The sequence below is a fragment of the Gobio gobio genome, assembly GCF_949357685.1.
Source record: "Gobio gobio genome assembly, chromosome: 1".
NCBI classification, from domain to species: domain Eukaryota; kingdom Metazoa; phylum Chordata; class Actinopteri; order Cypriniformes; family Gobionidae; genus Gobio; species Gobio gobio.
In genome coordinates, this window is record NC_137097.1 from 43485375 (window position 1) to 43509286 (window position 23912).

The 23912-nt window shown below is 38.0% G+C and overlaps 1 protein-coding gene across 1 annotated transcript in view; it reads right to left on the bottom strand.

Moving 5' to 3' along the window:
• Nucleotides 1–23912, bottom strand: part of tanc2a (tetratricopeptide repeat, ankyrin repeat and coiled-coil containing 2a) — a 128931-nt gene that overhangs the window by 80401 nt on the left and 24618 nt on the right. The window contains exon 2 of the mRNA XM_079826927.1: nt 616–713. Within this exon, the coding sequence (XP_079683053.1) occupies nt 616–679 (64 nt within the window). The 5' untranslated portion in view covers nt 680–713. The remainder of the gene's footprint in view (nt 1–615; nt 714–23912) is intronic.

The window sequence follows — 23912 nt, forward strand, 5'->3', positions numbered from 1 at the left end:
ATTTTTACACTTAAAAAAGAAAAAAGTACATTTGCTTTGATATATAATTTATGTAAAAAAAAAAATCATCTTTTAAATTACTTAGATAAAAGATCAAATGGCACCCTAAACACTCACGGTTTTCCTACAAGTCCGCACTTTCGTGACTTCACGCCGCTTTGACTGCTGGGTAGAAGTCTGCTGCGGAGCTCGCTTCAGTGCGGGCTTGGCGCATATTGACCCCAAAGGGGGCGCTCATGAGCACCCTTCTGAAACCTAAAATGACAAATGGGCCACCCTATGTAAGAGCATATGAAGTGTGCCATTTGGGACAGGGCCATAGCTTACGTACTGACACATCTTACCCCACTTTCTCCTACCAGATATCTGGTAGATCTTTTGGACACTGACTGCATGACAAAAGTTGAAATACTTTTAACTTGACTTACCACTCATGGTGTGAGACGTTAAAAAAAGGAATACTTTTCTGGAATACAAGTTGTTGTTGCTTTTTGAAATGCGCTACTCCAAAGCGACTTATATAATGCATTTACTGTCATTTGGATTTGTGCTGAATTAACGAGTATGAGCAAGTATGTTTATTTGTAAATTAAAAAGACGACTAACTCAACCTACCACTGTTTCGATTCTTGCGGTTGGATTTGCCGCCAAGCAGCATCTTCAGACTGTTCCTGAACATGACTGCACAGTTCTGGACCGGGCTATAGAGAAATCTGCAGAGAGAGGGGAAAAATACAGCACTGTAAGAAACAGAAGCAAAAAAACCTGAATTAACTAATCAAAACACTGTGTACCAGTATAAAAAAAAAATGAAATAAGCCATTTTAGTGGACCATTTCTACCACTAATAAAAATGGATTCTGCACAAACATTGAGCAAAAAAAAAAAAAAGGTTGCCACTACGTTAAACCTCTTAAAAAAGATTTGTAACAACACCCACAATCACTTTCTAGCTCCTTTGCCCATCAACACTGATTCCCAAAACGTGTGATCTCTTTAAAATGCAGCTCGACTGGTGATGTTCGCTGAACATCGGCTCTGAAGTCTAGACAAAGAGTTATTGAGGGGATTTTTAGAAGCCTGTGATTATATGTTTCAGGTACACAGAGCCTTCAGCCTGCTTGAACACTGCAGATGATAATGAGTTTCATTTCGTGGGATTCGTCATTCTTCACTGGATTATTTTAGGTCTCACTCAACACCCACATTGTGGAGGGATCACACCCTGATGCTGCTAATTACCGCTTCATGTATGAGCTAAGTGTGTGTGTGTGTGTGTGTGTGTGTGTGTGTGTGTGTGTGTGTGTGTGTGTGTGTGTGTGTGTGTGTGTGTGTGTGTGTGTGTGTGTGTGTGTGTGTGTGTGTGTGTGTGTGTGTGTGTGTGTGTGTGTGTGTGTGTGTGTGTGTATTCATGTGAAAGAGCACAATATAGAGACACTTTGTTCTGCTGCTGAAGGTGATGTTGGTAGTGGTTTTTAATGAATTTACTTTTATTGGTGGGTCTTTGTGCAGCTGAATTCACATGTATGCAGAAAGCATGCATGTTTGAGAACAGATTAGAATAGAATTGGAATATAATAGAATGATGGGAATGGACATCTAGTGGTTAGTTCAACCTCTCTGACAAAATGAGCAATGGCATCCATGCGAGTGACATGCTGTAAGTCAGAATCCGGTTTGCAACATTTCCTGATCCTTTTTTAGCACAAAAAAGTCAAGCTCATAATGAAGAACACAAAAGGTGATATATGTAAGGTAGTGTAGCAAAGCAATAGTCCACAAAACAAATACCTGGACTCCTACAGCACATTTAACATATGAACGTTTAACGGTCACATTTTGTTCCATTTTCTAAAACAATACATATACTACTCAAAAAAGTAAAAACAACAAATGGGTTGTCAAACGTTAGTAGATTTTTTTTTAAAAAAGTCACCTTGAAAGACAGCTGGTTAATTCGTTAAATAATTAAAGAAAAAAAATTGCTCATAAAAGTTCGAGAAATGCTTCAGTGTCATTTGTTTGCAGTTGCCACATGGTTTCTTATATTTGACACAGACAAACAGACAGATAGAGAGGCAGATAGATAGACAGAATTATACATAGAGAGAACACGATAAATAGACAGAAAGACAGATATAGAGATGGACAGATACATATACACAAAGAGTTAGACAGAACACTACATAGAGAGATTGACATAATGATACAGAGAGATAGACGGAATGACAGAATAGTAGACAGAAATACAGATAGATACATACATACATATACATACATGCATACATAGAGAGATAGACGGAACACAGAGATAGACAGAATGATACATAGCGAGATAGAACGATAAATAGACATAATGGTAGACAGAAAGCAAGATATAGAGATAGATAGATACACACAGAGATACATACGGAACAATACATAGAGATAGACAGAACGATACAGAGAGACAGACAGACAGAACAATACAGAGAGATAGACAGAGGGAACAATACAGAGACAGACGGAATGTTACAGAGAGAGACAGACAGACCACATAGAGAGATAGACAGAATGAAACATAGAGAGATAGACGGAACACATCGAGAGATAGACAGAATGATACGTAGAGAGATAGACGGAACACAGAGAGATAGACAAAATGATACATAGAGAGATAGACGGAACACAGAGAGATAGACAGAATGATACATAGAGAGATAGATGGAACACAGAGATAGACAGAATGATACATAGAGAGATAGACAGAACACAGAGAGATAGACAGAATGATACATAGAGAGATAGACGGAACACAGAGAGATAGACAGAATGATACATAGAGAGATAGACGGAACACATCGAGAGATAGACAGAATGATACATAGAGAGAAAGACAGAATGATATATAGAGAGAAAGACAGACAGAATGATATATAGAGAGATAGACGGAACACAGAGAGATAGACGGAACACATCGAGAGATAGACAGAATGATACATAGAGAGATAGATGGAACACAGAGAGATAGACAGAATGATACATAGAGAGATAGACGGAACACAGAGAGATAGACAGAATGATACATAGAGAGATAGACGGAACACATCGAGAGATAGACAGAATGATACATAGAGAGATAGATGGAACACAGAGAGATAGACAGAATGATACATAGAGAGATAGACGGAACACAGAGAGATAGACAGAATGATACATAGAGAGATAGACGGAACACAGAGAGACAGACAGAATGAAACAGAGAGATAGACGGAACAGATAAAGAGAAAGACAGAATGATACATAGAGAGATAGACGGAACACATCGAGAGATAGACAGAATGATACATAGAGAGATAGAAGGAACACATCGAGAGATAGACAGAATGATACATAGAGAGATAGACGGAACACATCGAGAGATAGACAGAATGATACATAGAGAGATAGACGGAACACATCGAGAGATAGACAGAATGATACATAGAGAGATAGACGGAACACAGAGAGATAGACAGAATGATACATAGAGAGATAGACGGAACACATCGAGAGATAGACAGAATGATACATAGAGAGATAGATGGAACACAGAGAGATAGACAGAATGATACATAGAGAGATAGACGGAACACAGAGATAGACAGAATGATACATAGAGAGATAGACGGAACACAGAGAGACAGACAGAATGAAACAGAGATAGACGGAACAGATAGAGAGAAAGACAGAATGATACATAGAGAGATAGATGGAACACAGAGAGATAGACAGAATGATACATAGAGAGATAGACGGAACACAGAGAGATAGACAGAATGATACATAGAGAGATAGATGGAACAGAGATAGACAGAATGATACATAGAGAGATAGACGGAACACAGAGAGATAGACAGAATGATACATAGAGAGAAAGACAGAATGATATATAGAGAGATAGACGGAACACATCGAGAGATAGACAGAATGATACATAGAGAGAAAGACAGAATGATATATAGAGAGATAGACGGAACACAGAGAGATAGACGGAACACATCGAGAGATAGACAGAATGATACATAGAGAGATAGATGGAACACAGAGAGATAGACAGAATGATACATAGAGAGATAGACGGAACACAGAGAGATAGACAGAATGATACATAGAGAGATAGACGGAACACAGAGAGATAGACAAAATGATACATAGAGAGATAGACGGAACACAGAGAGATAGACAGAATGATACATAGAGAGATAGACAGAACACAGAGAGATAGACAGAATGATACATAGAGAGATAGACGGAACACAGAGAGATAGACAGAATGATACATAGAGAGATAGACGGAACACATCGAGAGATAGACAGAATGATACATAGAGAGAAAGACAGAATGATATATAGAGAGATAGACGGAACACATCGAGAGATAGACAGAATGATACATAGAGAGAAAGACAGAATGATATATAGAGAGATAGACGGAACACAGAGAGATAGACGGAACACATCGAGAGATAGACAGAATGATACATAGAGAGATAGATGGAACACAGAGAGATAGACAGAATGATACATAGAGAGATAGACGGAACACAGAGAGATAGACAGAATGATACATAGAGAGATAGACGGAACACATCGAGAGATAGACAGAATGATACATAGAGAGATAGATGGAACACAGAGAGATAGACAGAATGATACATAGAGAGATAGACGGAACACAGAGAGATAGACAGAATGATACAGAGAGAGATAGACGGAACACAGAGAGACAGACAGAATGAAACAGAGAGATAGACGGAACAGATAGAGAGAAAGACAGAATGATACATAGAGAGATAGATGGAACACAGAGAGATAGACAGAATGATACATAGAGAGATAGACGGAACACATCGAGAGATAGACAGAATGATACATAGAGAGATAGAAGGAACACATCGAGAGATAGACAGAATGATACATAGAGAGATAGACGGAACACATCGAGAGATAGACAGAATACATAGAGAGATAGACGGAACACATCGAGAGATAGACAGAATGATACATAGAGAGATAGACGGAACACAGAGAGATAGACAGAATGATACATAGAGAGATAGACAGAACACATCGAGAGATAGACAGAATGATACATAGAGAGATAGATGGAACACAGAGAGATAGACAGAATGATACATAGAGAGATAGACGGAACACATCGAGAGATAGACAGAATGATACATAGAGAGATAGAAGGAACACATCGAGAGATAGACAGAATGATACATAGAGAGATAGACGGAACACATCGAGAGATAGACAGAATACATAGAGAGATAGACGGAACACATCGAGAGATAGACAGAATGATACATAGAGAGATAGACGGAACACAGAGAGATAGACAGAATGATACATAGAGAGATAGACGGAACACATCGAGAGATAGACAGAATGATACATAGAGAGAAAGACAGAATGATATATAGAGAGATAGACGGAACACATCGAGAGATAGACAGAATGATACATAGAGAGAAAGACAGAATGATATATAGAGAGATAGACGGAACACAGAGAGATAGACGGAACACATCGAGAGATAGACAGAATGATACATAGAGAGATAGATGGAACACAGAGAGATAGACAGAATGATACATAGAGAGATAGACGGAACACAGAGAGATAGACAGAATGATACATAGAGAGATAGACGGAACACATCGAGAGATAGACAGAATGATACATAGAGAGATAGATGGAACACAGAGAGATAGACAGAATGATACATAGAGAGATAGACGGAACACAGAGAGATAGACAGAATGATACATAGAGAGATAGACGGAACACAGAGAGACAGACAGAATGAAACAGAGAGATAGACGGAACAGATAGAGAGAAAGACAGAATGATACATAGAGAGATAGATGGAACACAGAGAGATAGACAGAATGATACATAGAGAGATAGACGGAACACATCGAGAGATAGACAGAATGATACATAGAGAGATAGAAGGAACACATCGAGAGATAGACAGAATGATACATAGAGAGATAGACGGAACACATCGAGAGATAGACAGAATACATAGAGAGATAGACGGAACACATCGAGAGATAGACAGAATGATACATAGAGAGATAGACGGAACACAGAGAGATAGACAGAATGATACATAGAGAGATAGACGGAACACATCGAGAGATAGACAGAATGATACATAGAGAGAAAGACAGAATGATATATAGAGAGAAAGACAGACAGAATGATATATAGAGAGATAGACGGAACACAGAGAGATAGACGGAACACATCGAGAGATAGACAGAATGATACATAGAGAGATAGATGGAACACAGAGAGATAGACAGAATGATACATAGAGAGATAGACGGAACACAGAGAGATAGACAGAATGATACATAGAGAGATAGACGGAACACATCGAGAGATAGACAGAATGATACATAGAGAGATAGATGGAACACAGAGAGATAGACAGAATGATACATAGAGAGATAGATGGAACACAGAGAGATAGACAGAATGATACACAGAGAGATAGACAAAATGATACATAGAGAGATAGACGGAACACATCGAGAGATAGACAGAATGATACATAGAGAGATAGACGGAACACATCGAGAGATAGACAGAATGATACATAGAGAGATAGACGGAACACATCGAGAGATAGACAGAATGATACATAGAGAGATAGACGGAACACAGAGAGATAGACAGAATGATACATAGAGAGATAGACGGAACACATCGAGAGATAGACAGAATGATACATAGAGAGAAAGACAGAATGATATATAGAGAGAAAGACAGACAGAATGATATATAGAGAGATAGACGGAACACAGAGAGATAGACGGAACACATCGAGAGATAGACAGAATGATACATAGAGAGATAGATGGAACACAGAGAGATAGACAGAATGATACATAGAGAGATAGACGGAACACAGAGAGATAGACAGAATGATACATAGAGAGATAGACGGAACACATCGAGAGATAGACAGAATGATACATAGAGAGATAGATGGAACACAGAGAGATAGACAGAATGATACATAGAGAGATAGACGGAACACAGAGAGATAGACAGAATGATACATAGAGAGATAGACGGAACACAGAGAGACAGACAGAATGAAACAGAGAGATAGACGGAACAGATAAAGAGAAAGACAGAATGATACATAGAGAGATAGACGGAACACATCGAGAGATAGACAGAATGATACATAGAGAGATAGAAGGAACACATCGAGAGATAGACAGAATGATACATAGAGAGATAGACGGAACACATCGAGAGATAGACAGAATGATACATAGAGAGATAGACGGAACACATCGAGAGATAGACAGAATGATACATAGAGAGATAGACGGAACACAGAGAGATAGACAGAATGATACATAGAGAGATAGACGGAACACATCGAGAGATAGACAGAATGATACATAGAGAGATAGATGGAACACAGAGAGATAGACAGAATGATACATAGAGAGATAGACGGAACACAGAGATAGACAGAATGATACATAGAGAGATAGACGGAACACAGAGAGACAGACAGAATGAAACAGAGATAGACGGAACAGATAGAGAGAAAGACAGAATGATACATAGAGAGATAGATGGAACACAGAGAGATAGACAGAATGATACATAGAGAGATAGACGGAACACAGAGAGATAGACAGAATGATACATAGAGAGATAGATGGAACAGAGATAGACAGAATGATACATAGAGAGATAGACGGAACACAGAGAGATAGACAGAATGATACATAGAGAGAAAGACAGAATGATATATAGAGAGATAGACGGAACACATCGAGAGATAGACAGAATGATACATAGAGAGAAAGACAGAATGATATATAGAGAGATAGACGGAACACAGAGAGATAGACGGAACACATCGAGAGATAGACAGAATGATACATAGAGAGATAGATGGAACACAGAGAGATAGACAGAATGATACATAGAGAGATAGACGGAACACAGAGAGATAGACAGAATGATACATAGAGAGATAGACGGAACACAGAGAGATAGACAAAATGATACATAGAGAGATAGACGGAACACAGAGAGATAGACAGAATGATACATAGAGAGATAGACAGAACACAGAGAGATAGACAGAATGATACATAGAGAGATAGACGGAACACAGAGAGATAGACAGAATGATACATAGAGAGATAGACGGAACACATCGAGAGATAGACAGAATGATACATAGAGAGAAAGACAGAATGATATATAGAGAGATAGACGGAACACATCGAGAGATAGACAGAATGATACATAGAGAGAAAGACAGAATGATATATAGAGAGATAGACGGAACACAGAGAGATAGACGGAACACATCGAGAGATAGACAGAATGATACATAGAGAGATAGATGGAACACAGAGAGATAGACAGAATGATACATAGAGAGATAGACGGAACACAGAGAGATAGACAGAAAGATACATAGAGAGATAGACGGAACACATCGAGAGATAGACAGAATGATACATAGAGAGATAGATGGAACACAGAGATAGACAGAATGATACATAGAGAGATAGACGGAACACAGAGAGATAGACAGAATGATACATAGAGAGATAGACGGAACACAGAGAGACAGACAGAATGAAACAGAGAGATAGACGGAACAGATAGAGAGAAAGACAGAATGATACATAGAGAGATAGATGGAACACAGAGAGATAGACAGAATGATACATAGAGAGATAGACGGAACACATCGAGAGATAGACAGAATGATACATAGAGAGATAGAAGGAACACATCGAGAGATAGACAGAATGATACATAGAGAGATAGACGGAACACATCGAGAGATAGACAGAATACATAGAGAGATAGACGGAACACATCGAGAGATAGACAGAATGATACATAGAGAGATAGACGGAACACAGAGAGATAGACAGAATGATACATAGAGAGATAGACAGAACACATCGAGAGATAGACAGAATGATACATAGAGAGATAGATGGAACACAGAGAGATAGACAGAATGATACATAGAGAGATAGACGGAACACATCGAGAGATAGACAGAATGATACATAGAGAGATAGAAGGAACACATCGAGAGATAGACAGAATACATAGAGAGATAGACGGAACACATCGAGAGATAGACAGAATGATACATAGAGAGATAGACGGAACACAGAGAGATAGACAGAATGATACATAGAGAGATAGACGGAACACATCGAGAGATAGACAGAATGATACATAGAGAGAAAGACAGAATGATATATAGAGAGATAGACGGAACACATCGAGAGATAGACAGAATGATACATAGAGAGAAAGACAGAATGATATATAGAGAGATAGACGGAACACAGAGAGATAGACGGAACACATCGAGAGATAGACAGAATGATACATAGAGAGATAGATGGAACACAGAGAGATAGACAGAATGATACATAGAGAGATAGACGGAACACAGAGAGATAGACAGAATGATACATAGAGAGATAGACGGAACACATCGAGAGATAGACAGAATGATACATAGAGAGATAGATGGAACACAGAGAGATAGACAGAATGATACATAGAGAGATAGACGGAACACAGAGAGATAGACAGAATGATACATAGAGAGATAGACGGAACACAGAGAGACAGACAGAATGAAACAGAGAGATAGACGGAACAGATAGAGAGAAAGACAGAATGATACATAGAGAGATAGATGGAACACAGAGAGATAGACAGAATGATACATAGAGAGATAGACGGAACACATCGAGAGATAGACAGAATGATACATAGAGAGATAGAAGGAACACATCGAGAGATAGACAGAATGATACATAGAGAGATAGACGGAACACATCGAGAGATAGACAGAATACATAGAGAGATAGACGGAACACATCGAGAGATAGACAGAATGATACATAGAGAGATAGACGGAACACAGAGAGATAGACAGAATGATACATAGAGAGATAGACAGAACACATCGAGAGATAGACAGAATGATACATAGAGAGATAGATGGAACACAGAGAGATAGACAGAATGATACATAGAGAGATAGACGGAACACAGAGAGATAGACAGAATGATACATAGAGAGATAGACGGAACACAGAGAGACAGACAGAATGAAACAGAGATAGACGGAACAGATAGAGAGAAAGACAGAATGATACATAGAGAGATAGATGGAACACAGAGAGATAGACAGAATGATACATAGAGAGATAGACGGAACACAGAGAGATAGACAGAATGATACATAGAGAGATAGATGGAACACAGAGATAGACAGAATGATACATAGAGAGATACATACGGAACACAGAGAGATAGACAGAATGATACATAGAGAGAAAGACAGAATGATATATAGAGAGATAGACGGAACACATCGAGAGATAGACAGAATGATATATAGAGAGATAGACGGAACACAGAGAGATAGACGGAACACATCGAGAGATAGACAGAATGATACATAGAGAGATAGATGGAACACAGAGAGATAGACAGAATGATACATAGAGAGATAGACGGAACACAGAGAGATATACAGAATGATACATAGAGAGATAGACGGAACACAGAGAGATAGACAAAATGATACATAGAGAGATAGACGGAACACAGAGAGATAGACAGAATGATACATAGAGAGATAGACGGAACACATCGAGAGATAGACAGAATGACACATAGAGAGAAAGACAGAATGATATATAGAGAGATAGACGGAACACATCGAGAGATAGACAGAATGATACATAGAGAGAAAGACAGAATGATATATAGAGAGATAGACGGAACACAGAGAGATAGACGGAACACATCGAGAGATAGACAGAATGATACATAGAGAGATAGATGGAACACAGAGAGATAGACAGAATGATACATAGAGAGATAGACGGAACACAGAGAGATAGACAGAATGATACATAGAGAGATAGACGGAACACAGAGAGATAGACAGAATGATACATAGAGAGAAAGACAGAATGATATATAGAGAGATAGACAGAATGATATATAGAGAGATAGACGGAACACAGAGAGATAGACAGAATGATACATAGAGAGAGATAGACGGAACACAGAGAGATAGACAGAATGATACATAGAGAGATAGACGGAACACATCGAGAGATAGACAGAATGATACATAGAGAGATAGATGGAACACAGAGAGATAGACAGAATGATACATAGAGAGATAGACGGATAGACGGAACACAGAGAGATAGACAGAATGATACATAGAGAGATAGACGGAACACAGAGAGACAGACAGAATGAAACAGAGAGATAGACGGAACAGATAGAGAGAAAGACAGAATGATACATAGAGAGATAGATGGAACACAGAGAGATAGACAGAATGATACATAGAGAGATAGACGGAACACATCGAGAGATAGACAGAATGATACATAGAGAGATAGAAGGAACACATCGAGAGATAGACAGAATGATACATAGAGAGATAGACGGAACACATCGAGAGATAGACAGAATACATAGAGAGATAGACGGAACACATCGAGAGATAGACAGAATGATACATAGAGAGATAGACGGAACACAGAGAGATAGACAGAATGATACATAGAGAGATAGACGGAACACAGAGAGATAGACAGAATGATACATAGAGAGATAGACGGAACACAGAGAGATAGACAGAATGATACATAGAGAGATAGACGGAACACAGAGAGATAGACAGAATGATACATAGAGAGATAGACGGAACACAGAGAGATAGACAGAATGATACATAGAGAGATAGACGGAACACATCGAGAGATAGACAGAATGATACATAGAGAGATAGACAGAATGATACATCGAGAGATAGACAGAATGATACATAGAGAGATAGACAGAATGATATATAGAGAGATAGACAGAACACAGAGAGACAGACAGAATGATACATAGAGAGATAGACGGAACACAGAGAGATAGACGGAACACAGAGAGAAAGACAGAATGATGCATAGAGAGATAGACGGAACACATCGAGAGATAGACAGAATGATACATAGAGAGATAGACGGAACACATCGAGAGATAGACAGAATGATACATAGAGAGATAGACGGAACACATCGAGAGATAGACAGAATGATACATAGAGAGATAGACGGAACACAGAGAGACAGACAGAATGATACATAGAGAGATAGACGGAACACAGAGAGATAGACAGAATGATACATAGAGAGATAGACGGAACACATCGAGAGATAGACAGAATGATACATAGAGAGATAGAAGGAACACATCGAGAGATAGACAGAATGATACATAGAGAGATAGACGGAACACATCGAGAGATAGACAGAATACATAGAGAGATAGACGGAACACATCGAGAGATAGACAGAATGATACATAGAGAGATAGACGGAACACAGAGAGATAGACAGAATGATACATAGAGAGATAGACGGAACACAGAGAGAGAGACAGAATGATACATAGAGAGATAGACGGAACACAGAGAGATAGACAGAATGATACATAGAGAGATAGACGGAACACATCGAGAGATAGACAGAATGATACATAGAGAGATAGACAGAATGATACATAGAGAGATAGACAGAATGATACATCGAGAGATAGACAGAATGATACATAGAGAGATAGACGGAACACAGAGAGACAGACAGAATGATACATAGAGAGATAGACGGAACACATCGAGAGATAGACAGAATGATACATAGAGAGATAGACAGAATGATACATAGAGAGATAGACAGAATGATACATCGAGAGATAGACAGAATGATACATAGAGAGATAGACGGAACACAGAGAGACAGACAGAATGATACATAGAGAGATAGACGGAACACATCGAGAGATAAACAGAATGATACATAGAGAGATAGACAGAATGATACATAGAGAGATAGACAGAACGATACATAGAGAGATAGACAGAATGATACATAGAGAGATAGACGGAACACAGAGAGACAGACAGAATGATACATAGAGAGATAGACGGAACACAGAGAGATAGACAGAATGATACAAAGAGAGATAGACGGAACACAAAGAGAAAGACAGAATGATGCATAGAGAGATAGACGGAACACATCGAGAGATAGACAGAATGATACATAGAGAGATAGACGGAACACATCGAGAGATAGACAGAATGATACATAGAGAGATAGACAGAATGATACATAGAGAGATAGACAGAACGATACATAGAGAGATAGACAGAATGATACATAGAGAGATAGACGGAACACAGAGAGACAGACAGAATGATACATAGAGAGATAGACGGAACACAGAGAGATAGACAGAATGATACATAGAGAGATAGACGGAACACAGAGAGAAAGACAGAATGATGCATAGAGAGATAGACGGAACACATCGAGAGATAGACAGAATGATACATAGAGAGATAGACGGAACACATCGAGAGATAGACAGAATGATACATAGAGAGATAGACGGAACACATCGAGAGATAGACAGAATGATACATAGAGAGATAGACGGAACACATCGAGAGATAGACAGAATGATACATAGAGAGATAGATGGAACACAGAGAGACAGACAGAATGATACATAGAGAGATAGACGGAACACAGAGAGATAGACAGAATGATACATAGAGAGATAGACGGAACACATCGAGAGATAGACAGAATGATACATAGAGAGATAGAAGGAACACATCGAGAGATAGACAGAATGATACATAGAGAGATAGACGGAACACATCGAGAGATACACAGAATACATAGAGAGATAGACGGAACACATCGAGAGATAGACAGAATGATACATAGAGAGATAGACGGAACACAGAGAGATAGACAGAATGATACATAGAGAGATAGACGGAACACAGAGAGAGACAGAATGATACATAGAGAGATAGACGGAACACAGAGAGATAGACAGAATGATACATAGAGAGATAGACGGAACACATCGAGAGATAGACAGAATGATATATAGAGAGATAGACGGAACACATCGAGAGATAGACAGAATGATACATAGAGAGATAGACAGAATGATACATAGAGAGATAGACAGAATGATACATAGAGAGATAGACAGAATGATACATATTGAGATAGACAGAATGATACATCGAGAGATAGACAGAATGATACATAGAGAGATAGACGGAACACAGAGAGACAGACAGAATGATACATAGAGAGATAGACGGAACACAGAGAGATAGACAGAATGATACATAGAGAGATAGACGGAACACAGAGAGATAGACAGAATGATACATAGAGAGATAGACAGAATGATACATAGAGAGATAGAAGGAACACATCGAGAGATAGACAGAATGATACATAGAGAGATAGACGGAACACAGAGATAGACAGAATGATACATAGAGAGATAGACGGAACACATCGAGAGATAGACAGAATGATACATAGAGAGATAGATGGAACACAGAGAGACAGACAGAATGATACATAGAGAGATAGACGGAACACAGAGAGATAGACAGAATGATACATAGAGAGATAGACGGAACACAGAGAGACAGACAGAATGAAACAGAGAGATAGACGGAACAGATAGAGAGATAGACAGAATGATACATAGAGAGACAGACGGAACGAGACAGACGGAACAATACAGAGAGACAGAAGGAACAATACAGAGACAGAAGGAACGATACAGAGACAGAAGAAAAGATACAGAAACGATACAGAGACAGAAGAAACGATACAGAGACAGACGAAACGATACAGAGACAGAAGGAACAATACAGAGACAGAAGGAACGATACAGAGACAGAAGAAAAGATACAGAAACGATACAGAGACAGAAGAAACGATACAGAGACAGACGAAACGATACAGAGACAGACGAAACGATACAGAGACAGACGAAACGATACAGAGACAGACGGAATGTTACAGAGAGACAGCCATAAGGAACAAGACAGAAAGAGACATAAGGAACAAGACAGAAAGAGACATAAGGAGTGAGTGAGACAGACAGACAGACAGACAGACAGACAGACAGACAGACAGACAGACAGACAGACAGACAGACAGACAGACAGACAGACAGACAGATAGATAGATAGATAGATAGATAGATAGATAGATAGATAAGATAATAACTAAGCACTCTCAAACGAGTGAGCTCACAGTTAATATGTAGATTTATTTATTGTATAATGTGCTTGAGGGGTGTACACACGGCACCAGATAGAGAACCCTTCAAGTTTGGAGACCAAATGAGTCAGTTTGAGCACTGCTATCCTTCCTAAATGGCACACAAGATCTGAATTAATATTTCCCAAATCAAAGTACACTGAAAATAAGTATGTGCTATTATGACACAATTTTACGCCAAAGTCTGTACTTGGCCTAAAGCAGCAAAGTACATACTTTTAGAGCATAGTGTGCATAAGTCAATTGATACACAGCTATCAAATTGCATTTTAGAAATCCTCTCTGCATAACTAACTAACTACTCATTTATTTATACAAAAATAAATATATTTACAAATACACACAGACGTTTTATGGGGACTTTCCATAGGCGTAATGGTTTTTATACCGTACATACCATATATTCCATCCCCCTACACTGCCCCTGCCCCTAAACCTACCCATCACAGGAGAGATTCTGCATTTTTACATTTTCAAAAAACATCACTTAGTCTGATTTATTAGATGTTTTCCTCATGGGGACCTAAAAATGTCCCCACAAGGATGAGGATATTGCCATCTTTGTGGGGACATTTTGTCCCCATAACGTAGGGATTACCAGTCCACACACGCGCACGCACGCACGCACGCACGCTTAAATATTTTGTTTTAATTTAGATTTTATTTTCTTTCCAATTTAGTTTAGTTTTTAAAGGTCTCAGATTTCACTGCAGTAATAATTATGGTAAAAATACTTATTCTGGAGTTTCAGTTTTTCCAATCCCACTCATTTTTCCCCATTTCATTTAACACATGTTAAATTTGTTTACAACGCTGCAGACATATAAGACAGAAAGAAGTCAAGACAAGATGGATCGAGAGCAAAAAGGGGTGTGCAGCAGTTTCTGAATAAAGATGTGAGGAAGAACAGGATGACCTTATCCTGAGGCTGTGCTTCTGTTAGCTGATGAAGAACAGAGAGGACGTAACTCAGCGTAGCGAGGTTTTCTGCCGTCTGCTGAGTGAACCGTGCCCAAGCATGAGAGTGACGAGACTAACGCTATTCCCCAAAGCAGTCTCTCATACTCGGACATTCGCTTTAATGAGGTCCTGATGTCTGTAGAAAAGCTGACACAAACTAATGAGAGACTTAGATTGAAAGTTGGGAAAGTGAAAAATGGCATCTATGGAGCAGCAGAAGGACCTATCAATCTTTTTTTAATAATACTGAAGTCAGACAGCTACCAATGCTGGAAATCTTCCCTTCCGCAACAGCCCTCACATCTCGATCAATTGCGAAACACGCAATAACCAGGCGCTTTGAAGTTAGTAAGATGCCATTAAACTCAAACTTTTGTGACTCCCTTCAATTGCGATAACTGAATATGGATGAACACAAATGAGAAGAGGTTTTTCATTTTCTTTGGGAAAAATCTTGGGAACTCGATGCCATAATAGAGGTTTCATAGATACATTTAAACTGTCAGTATTGATGAACTGTGGATTTGCTAATCGAAAACCTTTGGAACTAATCCTCAGTTTGAGGCGTTAGGATTGGATTTAAGGTCCGTTCACACCAAAAATATCTATATTAGTGTCCACAGACACACGGAATATTGTTCTGTTTATTCTAAGCATGCGCTGCGAGTTTTGTTGTCTGCCACTTTAAATGCTCAAGCTCCTTAATGCAGGATTGATTCTGATTGGCTGTCAATGTTTTTATCATTCATCAGCTGGAAAAAAATATATTGTTTCTCTGCACCGCTATTATTATAGTTGTGGTGCAGGCTCTGCTATTCTTTTAAAAACTTTCTTAGAACTATATTTTATCGTTATAGTTATCGTCCTTGGTGTGAATGGGCTCAAGGCATAATTTTCACCAAGAGAGCTGTCTGTCTGTTTCTGAGGTCTGTGTTGACAGAGGCTGTAAGTTCTTGTAGGAGAGAAGGGATGAGTATGATTTAGCTGAGTTAAACAACAGCAGTGGGATGAAAAAGTGTGCCAGAAATTGGACAAACTCACGGCGAGCCAGAGCCAAATGTTCAGCTTTGTCGTGTGTGTCCGCTGTTAATCCCGCCTATCTGAGTGGGGCCTGAGTGAGACTGTCCAACTGGATTACTAGTGCAAGAAGGGCAAACAGCGCAGAGTGGGACAGACAAACTACGAAAAAGATTTGTGGGGGGAAAAAAAAAATCGTGGAAAAAAAGCCACTCAGGGGAAAGAGTTCATACTAGGGTTATAGTCATACACACACTCATTAAAGCGATAGTTCACTCAAAAAATAAACATTGTGTCATTTGCTCACCCACAATTGAATCCAAAGGAAGATATTTTGAAGAATGTTGATAACCAAACGGCTGATGGGCCCCACTGAGTGTTTTTCCATACTATGCAAGTCAAAGGGTTCCATCAACTGTTTGGTTATCAACATTCTTCAAAATATCTTATTTTGTGTTCAGCAGAAGAAAGAAACTGGTACAGGTTTGAAACAACTAGCGGGGGAGTAAATGATGACTATTTTCATTTTTGGGTGAACTGTCCCTTTAACTCATCTGTCAACACAATGAATAGCAATGTGGTACAACCATGCTATTTTGGACATGGCATCACAATCCCGGTAACTGATTTCTATCTAAATATCATGGTATTTGAATATGGTAATTATTCACTATGAAAAATGGGTAGTTGGCATGAAAAGCAGTAATTCAAAAGTAAATATTTTGTTGATTATTTAAAAATATAATTTAGAATGTGTGATAAAATAACTTCATGGAAAATGATAACAACAACAACAACAATATTATTAATAATAATAATAATACAGTTTGTATGACTGCATATTAAAACACTGCAGCACATTTAAGTGTACGGCACAAAAACGGTGATTAAAAATAGTGTGTGTGTGTGTGTGGGGGGGGGGGGCGCTGTGAACAATCATAGCATCTAAATTACAGTATACCTTATATATCTGAACTGTTAACCTATAATAATAGACATGATATTTGTCAAACAAAAGACCAAAGTATTACCATTTGAATCAATCAGGGTAGAGGTGCTGCCTCAGGTGCTTGTTCTGTAAGTGACATTTGCACACATCATACTGACCTAGCGTTGCACATCAGTGTCACTGGACTACAGATCAACACGTTTCTGAAGCACCTGAACTTTCATTATGAACAAATAAGCCATTAGCAATCAGATTAGCCTGCTCAAATCTCACACACCTGCAAGAGGCTTGTGGCATCAAAATCTCTTTACATGCTCTATCAGCTACAAAATCTTCCTCATCAAACTCCACAGTCAGTTAAGAAACAGCCTGCGTGTTATCAGAATCAAAGCAGTCTAAGGCAGGAATACTGGCCTCCTTAATTCACTGTTAAACACAGACTGTCTAAAGGTATCCTGCCACAAGTTATCAGCCTGCATCACGATGATGGAATCTTCCCGACTGATGGGCCACAGCAGGAGGGATGTCATGCTAGTTGCAGACATGGAAGTCTGGCTGGGAGCCGCAGCTCATAAAATGACAGCCATTTTCTAACTGCACTCGGTAGGTTGTTGAAAACACTGCTGCTAGAATTCACAGAGAAGAAGGTGGGTGTGCTAAGCTCCTTTCAGCAGCAAGCAACAAATTGTTTGTAATAATCTAAAATGCTAACGGAAACTGTGCTTGCACTTCAATTTAACTGCATGATATTCCAGCGGTAGTGGTCAGTGATTTCTCCATTAGTGGCACCAAGCACAATTGTTTACGTAAGTTACATATACAGTTTTCATAAACACTGGCATTAGGGAAGGGCAGATCGATTTTTACCACTCACATAAAAATACTGAAACGTAAGAATGCTATGCCGTATAATAATGGGTTTGTGTTTGTTGTTCATTAATTTAAGTCAATTATTATCTGCAATTGTTAATGATACAATAAATGATACAATAAATCTGCAATAAATGATACAAATATGATAATTAGCCATTTTCATTGCATGTTAAATGTAAAAAAATCTGGATAATTAGAATTACTTTATTACAACAAATATTTTAAATTATTTAAATAAATAAAAATAAATGTAAAATATTTTTTTAACAAATACAAATTTAAAATAAATAAATAAATTTAAATAAATAAATAAATAAATAAGATAATAGCAATTAAAAACAAACAAACAAACAAACAAATATATATATATTTTTTTTTTTAATTATAAATAAATAAATAAATAAATACAAATATAGAAAAAAAATACATAAATAAAAAAACCCTTTAAAAGAAGCATTTTTTTTAACAACAAATAAATAAATAAATAACCAAAATACATAAAATAAAGTAGACCATGCCAATTACAAAAAATAGCAACACGTGCCCTTATTTTGTAGATGCACTTAGCCACTGTCCGGGGTCAGACGTTAGAGAATATCTGCTTGAAACTACCCACTAATCCATTATATATCGTCTAATCCTAGTAATGACCAAGATATTTTAATTTAATAAAATGATCTAGGCTGCATGAAAATCTAAAAAACCAAAAACAATCAGTGTGCTTAAGTCAAGTTTCTCTTCTCAAGCCCTGAGCATGACTTTTCCAAATGTCACACTGTTACTGGAGAGCTACTGTGGGCATATAAAACTTACTGGCCTGAGCCTACAGTTTTGAGGTTGATGGATTCAACAGGAGCGTGAATGACTAAGAGCCAAGAGCCGCAGAGCTTTATATTTTATACAGTCTCTCTCTTTGACTAATGCCTCCCACAGCGCAGTGTTACAGGAATCGCACACTGTTTGTTTTCTGCTCCTCTACAAAGCCAATGAACGGTGAGCGTGCCGGGAAAGGGGGGGGGGGGGTGACAGGGGTGCCGTCTCGTGACTATGAGGTTTGGGTCGTGTGCAAGGAAACAAAACGCTCTCACACACATACAGAAGAACAACAAAGAATGGAAGATAGATAAGAATATGAATGAATACAGCACATTCCCAGAATATGACAGCATGTACAAAAACACACTTGGGTCAGAAGACATTTCAGTGGTGCCATTGGTGTGCTATTCACACAAATGTGTCTGTGTTGCTCAATGAAAAACACCTAAAGACTTACAAAGGGAGACAATCGTGTAAGTTTGACCTGAGATTTTTCTTTCCTCGGACACAGCGAGGGAGGAAATGCAGTTAAACCCCCTGCGCACACACACGTGGACACACAAAGAGCTACGCAAACACGCAGCGCCTTCCCTTTGTCCGTATCACTTCCTTTCCAAATACAACACAGCCGCTCTAAAGTTTTTGCAGAAACTTGGGCTCAAAAAGAGAAAAAGGCTCTCAAAAAAAACTGTGCAGTTTATAAACACATACACACTCCATCTACTGACGCTTCCTGATCCTGATCTACTGGCATTAGGAACTTTCACAGGCCATTAGACCTATATAGATTATAATAATACAGATTCATTCACCACTGCTTCCTTCTAGATTTTCCAGATTTTCCTTTTATAGTGGGGTTTTTTCAATATAATGAGTACAATAACAGCTGTGGTAAGCATTACTGTATTTTAATGTTTTGTTCTACAACACAAACTTCACACATTCACACCCCAAACATTTTTATTATAGTTAATTATTAGAAACATACTTAAACATTTTTTTTACCACAACCCTTATTTTACTCAAATTAAAAAACCTGCATTATAAAAACCCTTCTTGAGGGAACCAGTGGCGAATTAGTCTTCCGGGTTTTGCTAGGCCTAGCTCTTTCTCAGAAGTGCTCCTTGTAGTAAGCTTGAGAACTTGTAAACAACTCTGTTTCCAAACCAACCTGTGTTCTCTGATTCTCATGAAATTGTTGTCTGAGGCTGGGACGACTCCCAGGGTATACAAGCAGTCGAGACAAATAGTTTATAAACACATACACACTCCATCTACTGACGCTTCCTGATCCTGATCTACTGGCATTAGGAACTATCACAGGCCATTAGACCTATATAGATTATAATAATACAGATTCATTCACCACTGCTTCCTTCTAGATTTTCCTTTTACAATGGGTATTTTTCAATATAATGAGTACAATAACAGCTGTGGTAAACATAACTATTTTAATGTTTTGTTCTACAACACAAACTTCACACATTCATACCCCAAATTTTTTTATTTTAGTTAATTATTAGAAACCTACTTAAAACAATTTTTTACCACAACCCTTATTTTACTCAAATTAAAAAACCTGCATTATAAAACCCTTCTTGAGGGAACCAGTGGCGAATTAGTCTTCTGGGTTTTGCCGTCATCCCTGAACCACATTTACAAATATAATTGAAAGAATATAGCAAACAGAGTGCTTTAGAAGCATTCAGGAGTGGAATTTTTTCCCTAAAAATGTCCAAATCCAGCAACTAGGCCTAGCTCCTTCTCAGAAGTGCTCCTTGTAGTAAGCTTGAGAACTTGTAAACAACTCTGTTTCCAAACCAACCTGTGTTCTCTGATTCTCATGAAATTGTTGTCTGAGGCTGGGATGACTCCCAGGGTATACAAGCAGTCGAGACAAATAGTCAACACATCACCTGGGCCATGCAGGTGTGTCGTGTTTCAAACCAAGTAGAATGGTGTGCATTATTCTCCTGGTATGTCATAGTTCATCTATAATGAACACAGGAATAAATCAAGCAACCGACAGTGACACGATTCAACTGAACCGACAGGAATACAGCGTGGAATACCATGATGGTCGACCAGGTTTAACCAGCTAACAGCATAGTTATGCTCATCCACCACCACCACCAGTACTACACAACCGAATCTGTAGAAAGTCTGTATTCAAGTAATAGAAATAACTCGTGTATAAGGGATCAAAATGTCTGATTGAATGCCGTTCTGTTTTTTCTCCATCTAATCTCACTTCAGTCTACATAACGTGCCACCTTTGCGCTACAGGCAACTTTGCAGTGCGATAATTACCAGAAAATGAAGCTTTATCATAACAAATTGCAAACCAATTTCACCCGAGCGGAAATCCACACAGAGAGAGAACAGTCAACCAGCAGGGGTGTTCGAAGGGGGTGATGTGAGGGGCATCAGGCATCGTAGCTGTATCTGCCGTCTCTGAAGCCAAGGGCTTGAACAGATTTAATGGAGAGCCTGAAATCAAAGGGTCCACACATCTTCAAAAAGAGCCCCTGCCTGTTTGTTCTCGCTGCTTTTCAAAGAATTCCCTGCTTCACTTCCTACTTTGATTCACACAGTCAAAATAATTGGCCAGTGTCTCCTTGCCTTTCACCGTTGATGTGAAGGGCTTTAAGATTTTGTGTGAGTTTTGACAGTTCAGCGCATGTACTATAAAGCTTGTTGGTCTGTCTGGAAGCAAACAGCTAATGGAGGCCATGTGACTTAATACATATATATTACCATTAAAAAGTTTTTTTGTTGACTTTTCAAAAAAAAAAAAAAAAATCTTACCGACCCAAATGCTTAAATATGCTAGTAGTGTGTGTGTGTGTATATATATATATATATATATATATATATATATATATATATATATATATATATATATATATATATATATATATTATATTTATATGTATATGTGTATTATATATATGTGTATTATATATACCGGTATGTATATTATATATATCGGTATGTGTATTATATATATGTGTGTGTGTGTGTGTGTGTGTGTGTGTGTGTGTGTGTGTGTGTGTGTGTGTGTGTGTGTGTGTGTGTGTGTGTGTGTGTGTGTGTGTGTGTGTATGTATATGTATGTATGTATGTATGTGTGCGCGCGTGCGTGCGCGCGTGTGCGTGCGTGTGTGTGTATGTATGTATGTATGAATGAGTGTATAAAATATATATAATAAAAAAACTAAAAGTAATAAAAAATTTAAATAAATAGAAAAATACAAAATGCAGACATGCTATAAATAAAAGATATTACATAAAACAAACACGCACGCACGCAAGTTTTTTAAAAATATATAATATTTCAAACACACTGCAGTAAAAAAACCAGACAGCAAGGAACGGGTTACATTAAAACAGACACACACAATCCCTTACACACAACACACAAAAATGAACTGGTGTGGCTGTAACAATATGGCAAAATTTAGCTATATTTATAGAGAGAGCTATATAGGAATCTAGTGGTTACACTATAGCATTACAGATCTTTTACTTTTTTTACTCCCACCAGATGACACTAATCTGCCTTCAAAAATGTGATTTTAAAGGCCTCTTCTCTATTGTGAACATAAAATGCAGCTTTAATTTAAATATAATTTTTTTTTTAAAAGTTGTGTGTTATTGTCAATAGTAAAAAAAAAAAATCCTAATTATTGCATAAATATTAATTAGTAACAAAAAGTAACTCAAAATACAAAATAAAAAATATTATATCACATTGATTTTACTGAAAATAAAAGTTACATTTCAGGTGTTCGGTCACTTTTAGAAGTGTGATTCCCAAATCAACAAGAGCAGAGGCATAAGAGCAAAGTATATATTAATACAAGAAAACTGCTGTTGAATTAAGTTAATTGTGTGACAAAATGTGCTGCAGATCTGCTAGCATTACTACAAGAGACTATATTTACTAAATGACTAATGACATAATACTGCACAGAACTTTCTCTCTGTTTTTAGGCCTGAGAATGGAAGTGGTTATAAATTGTGCCACTGTTGCCGCTGAAAGG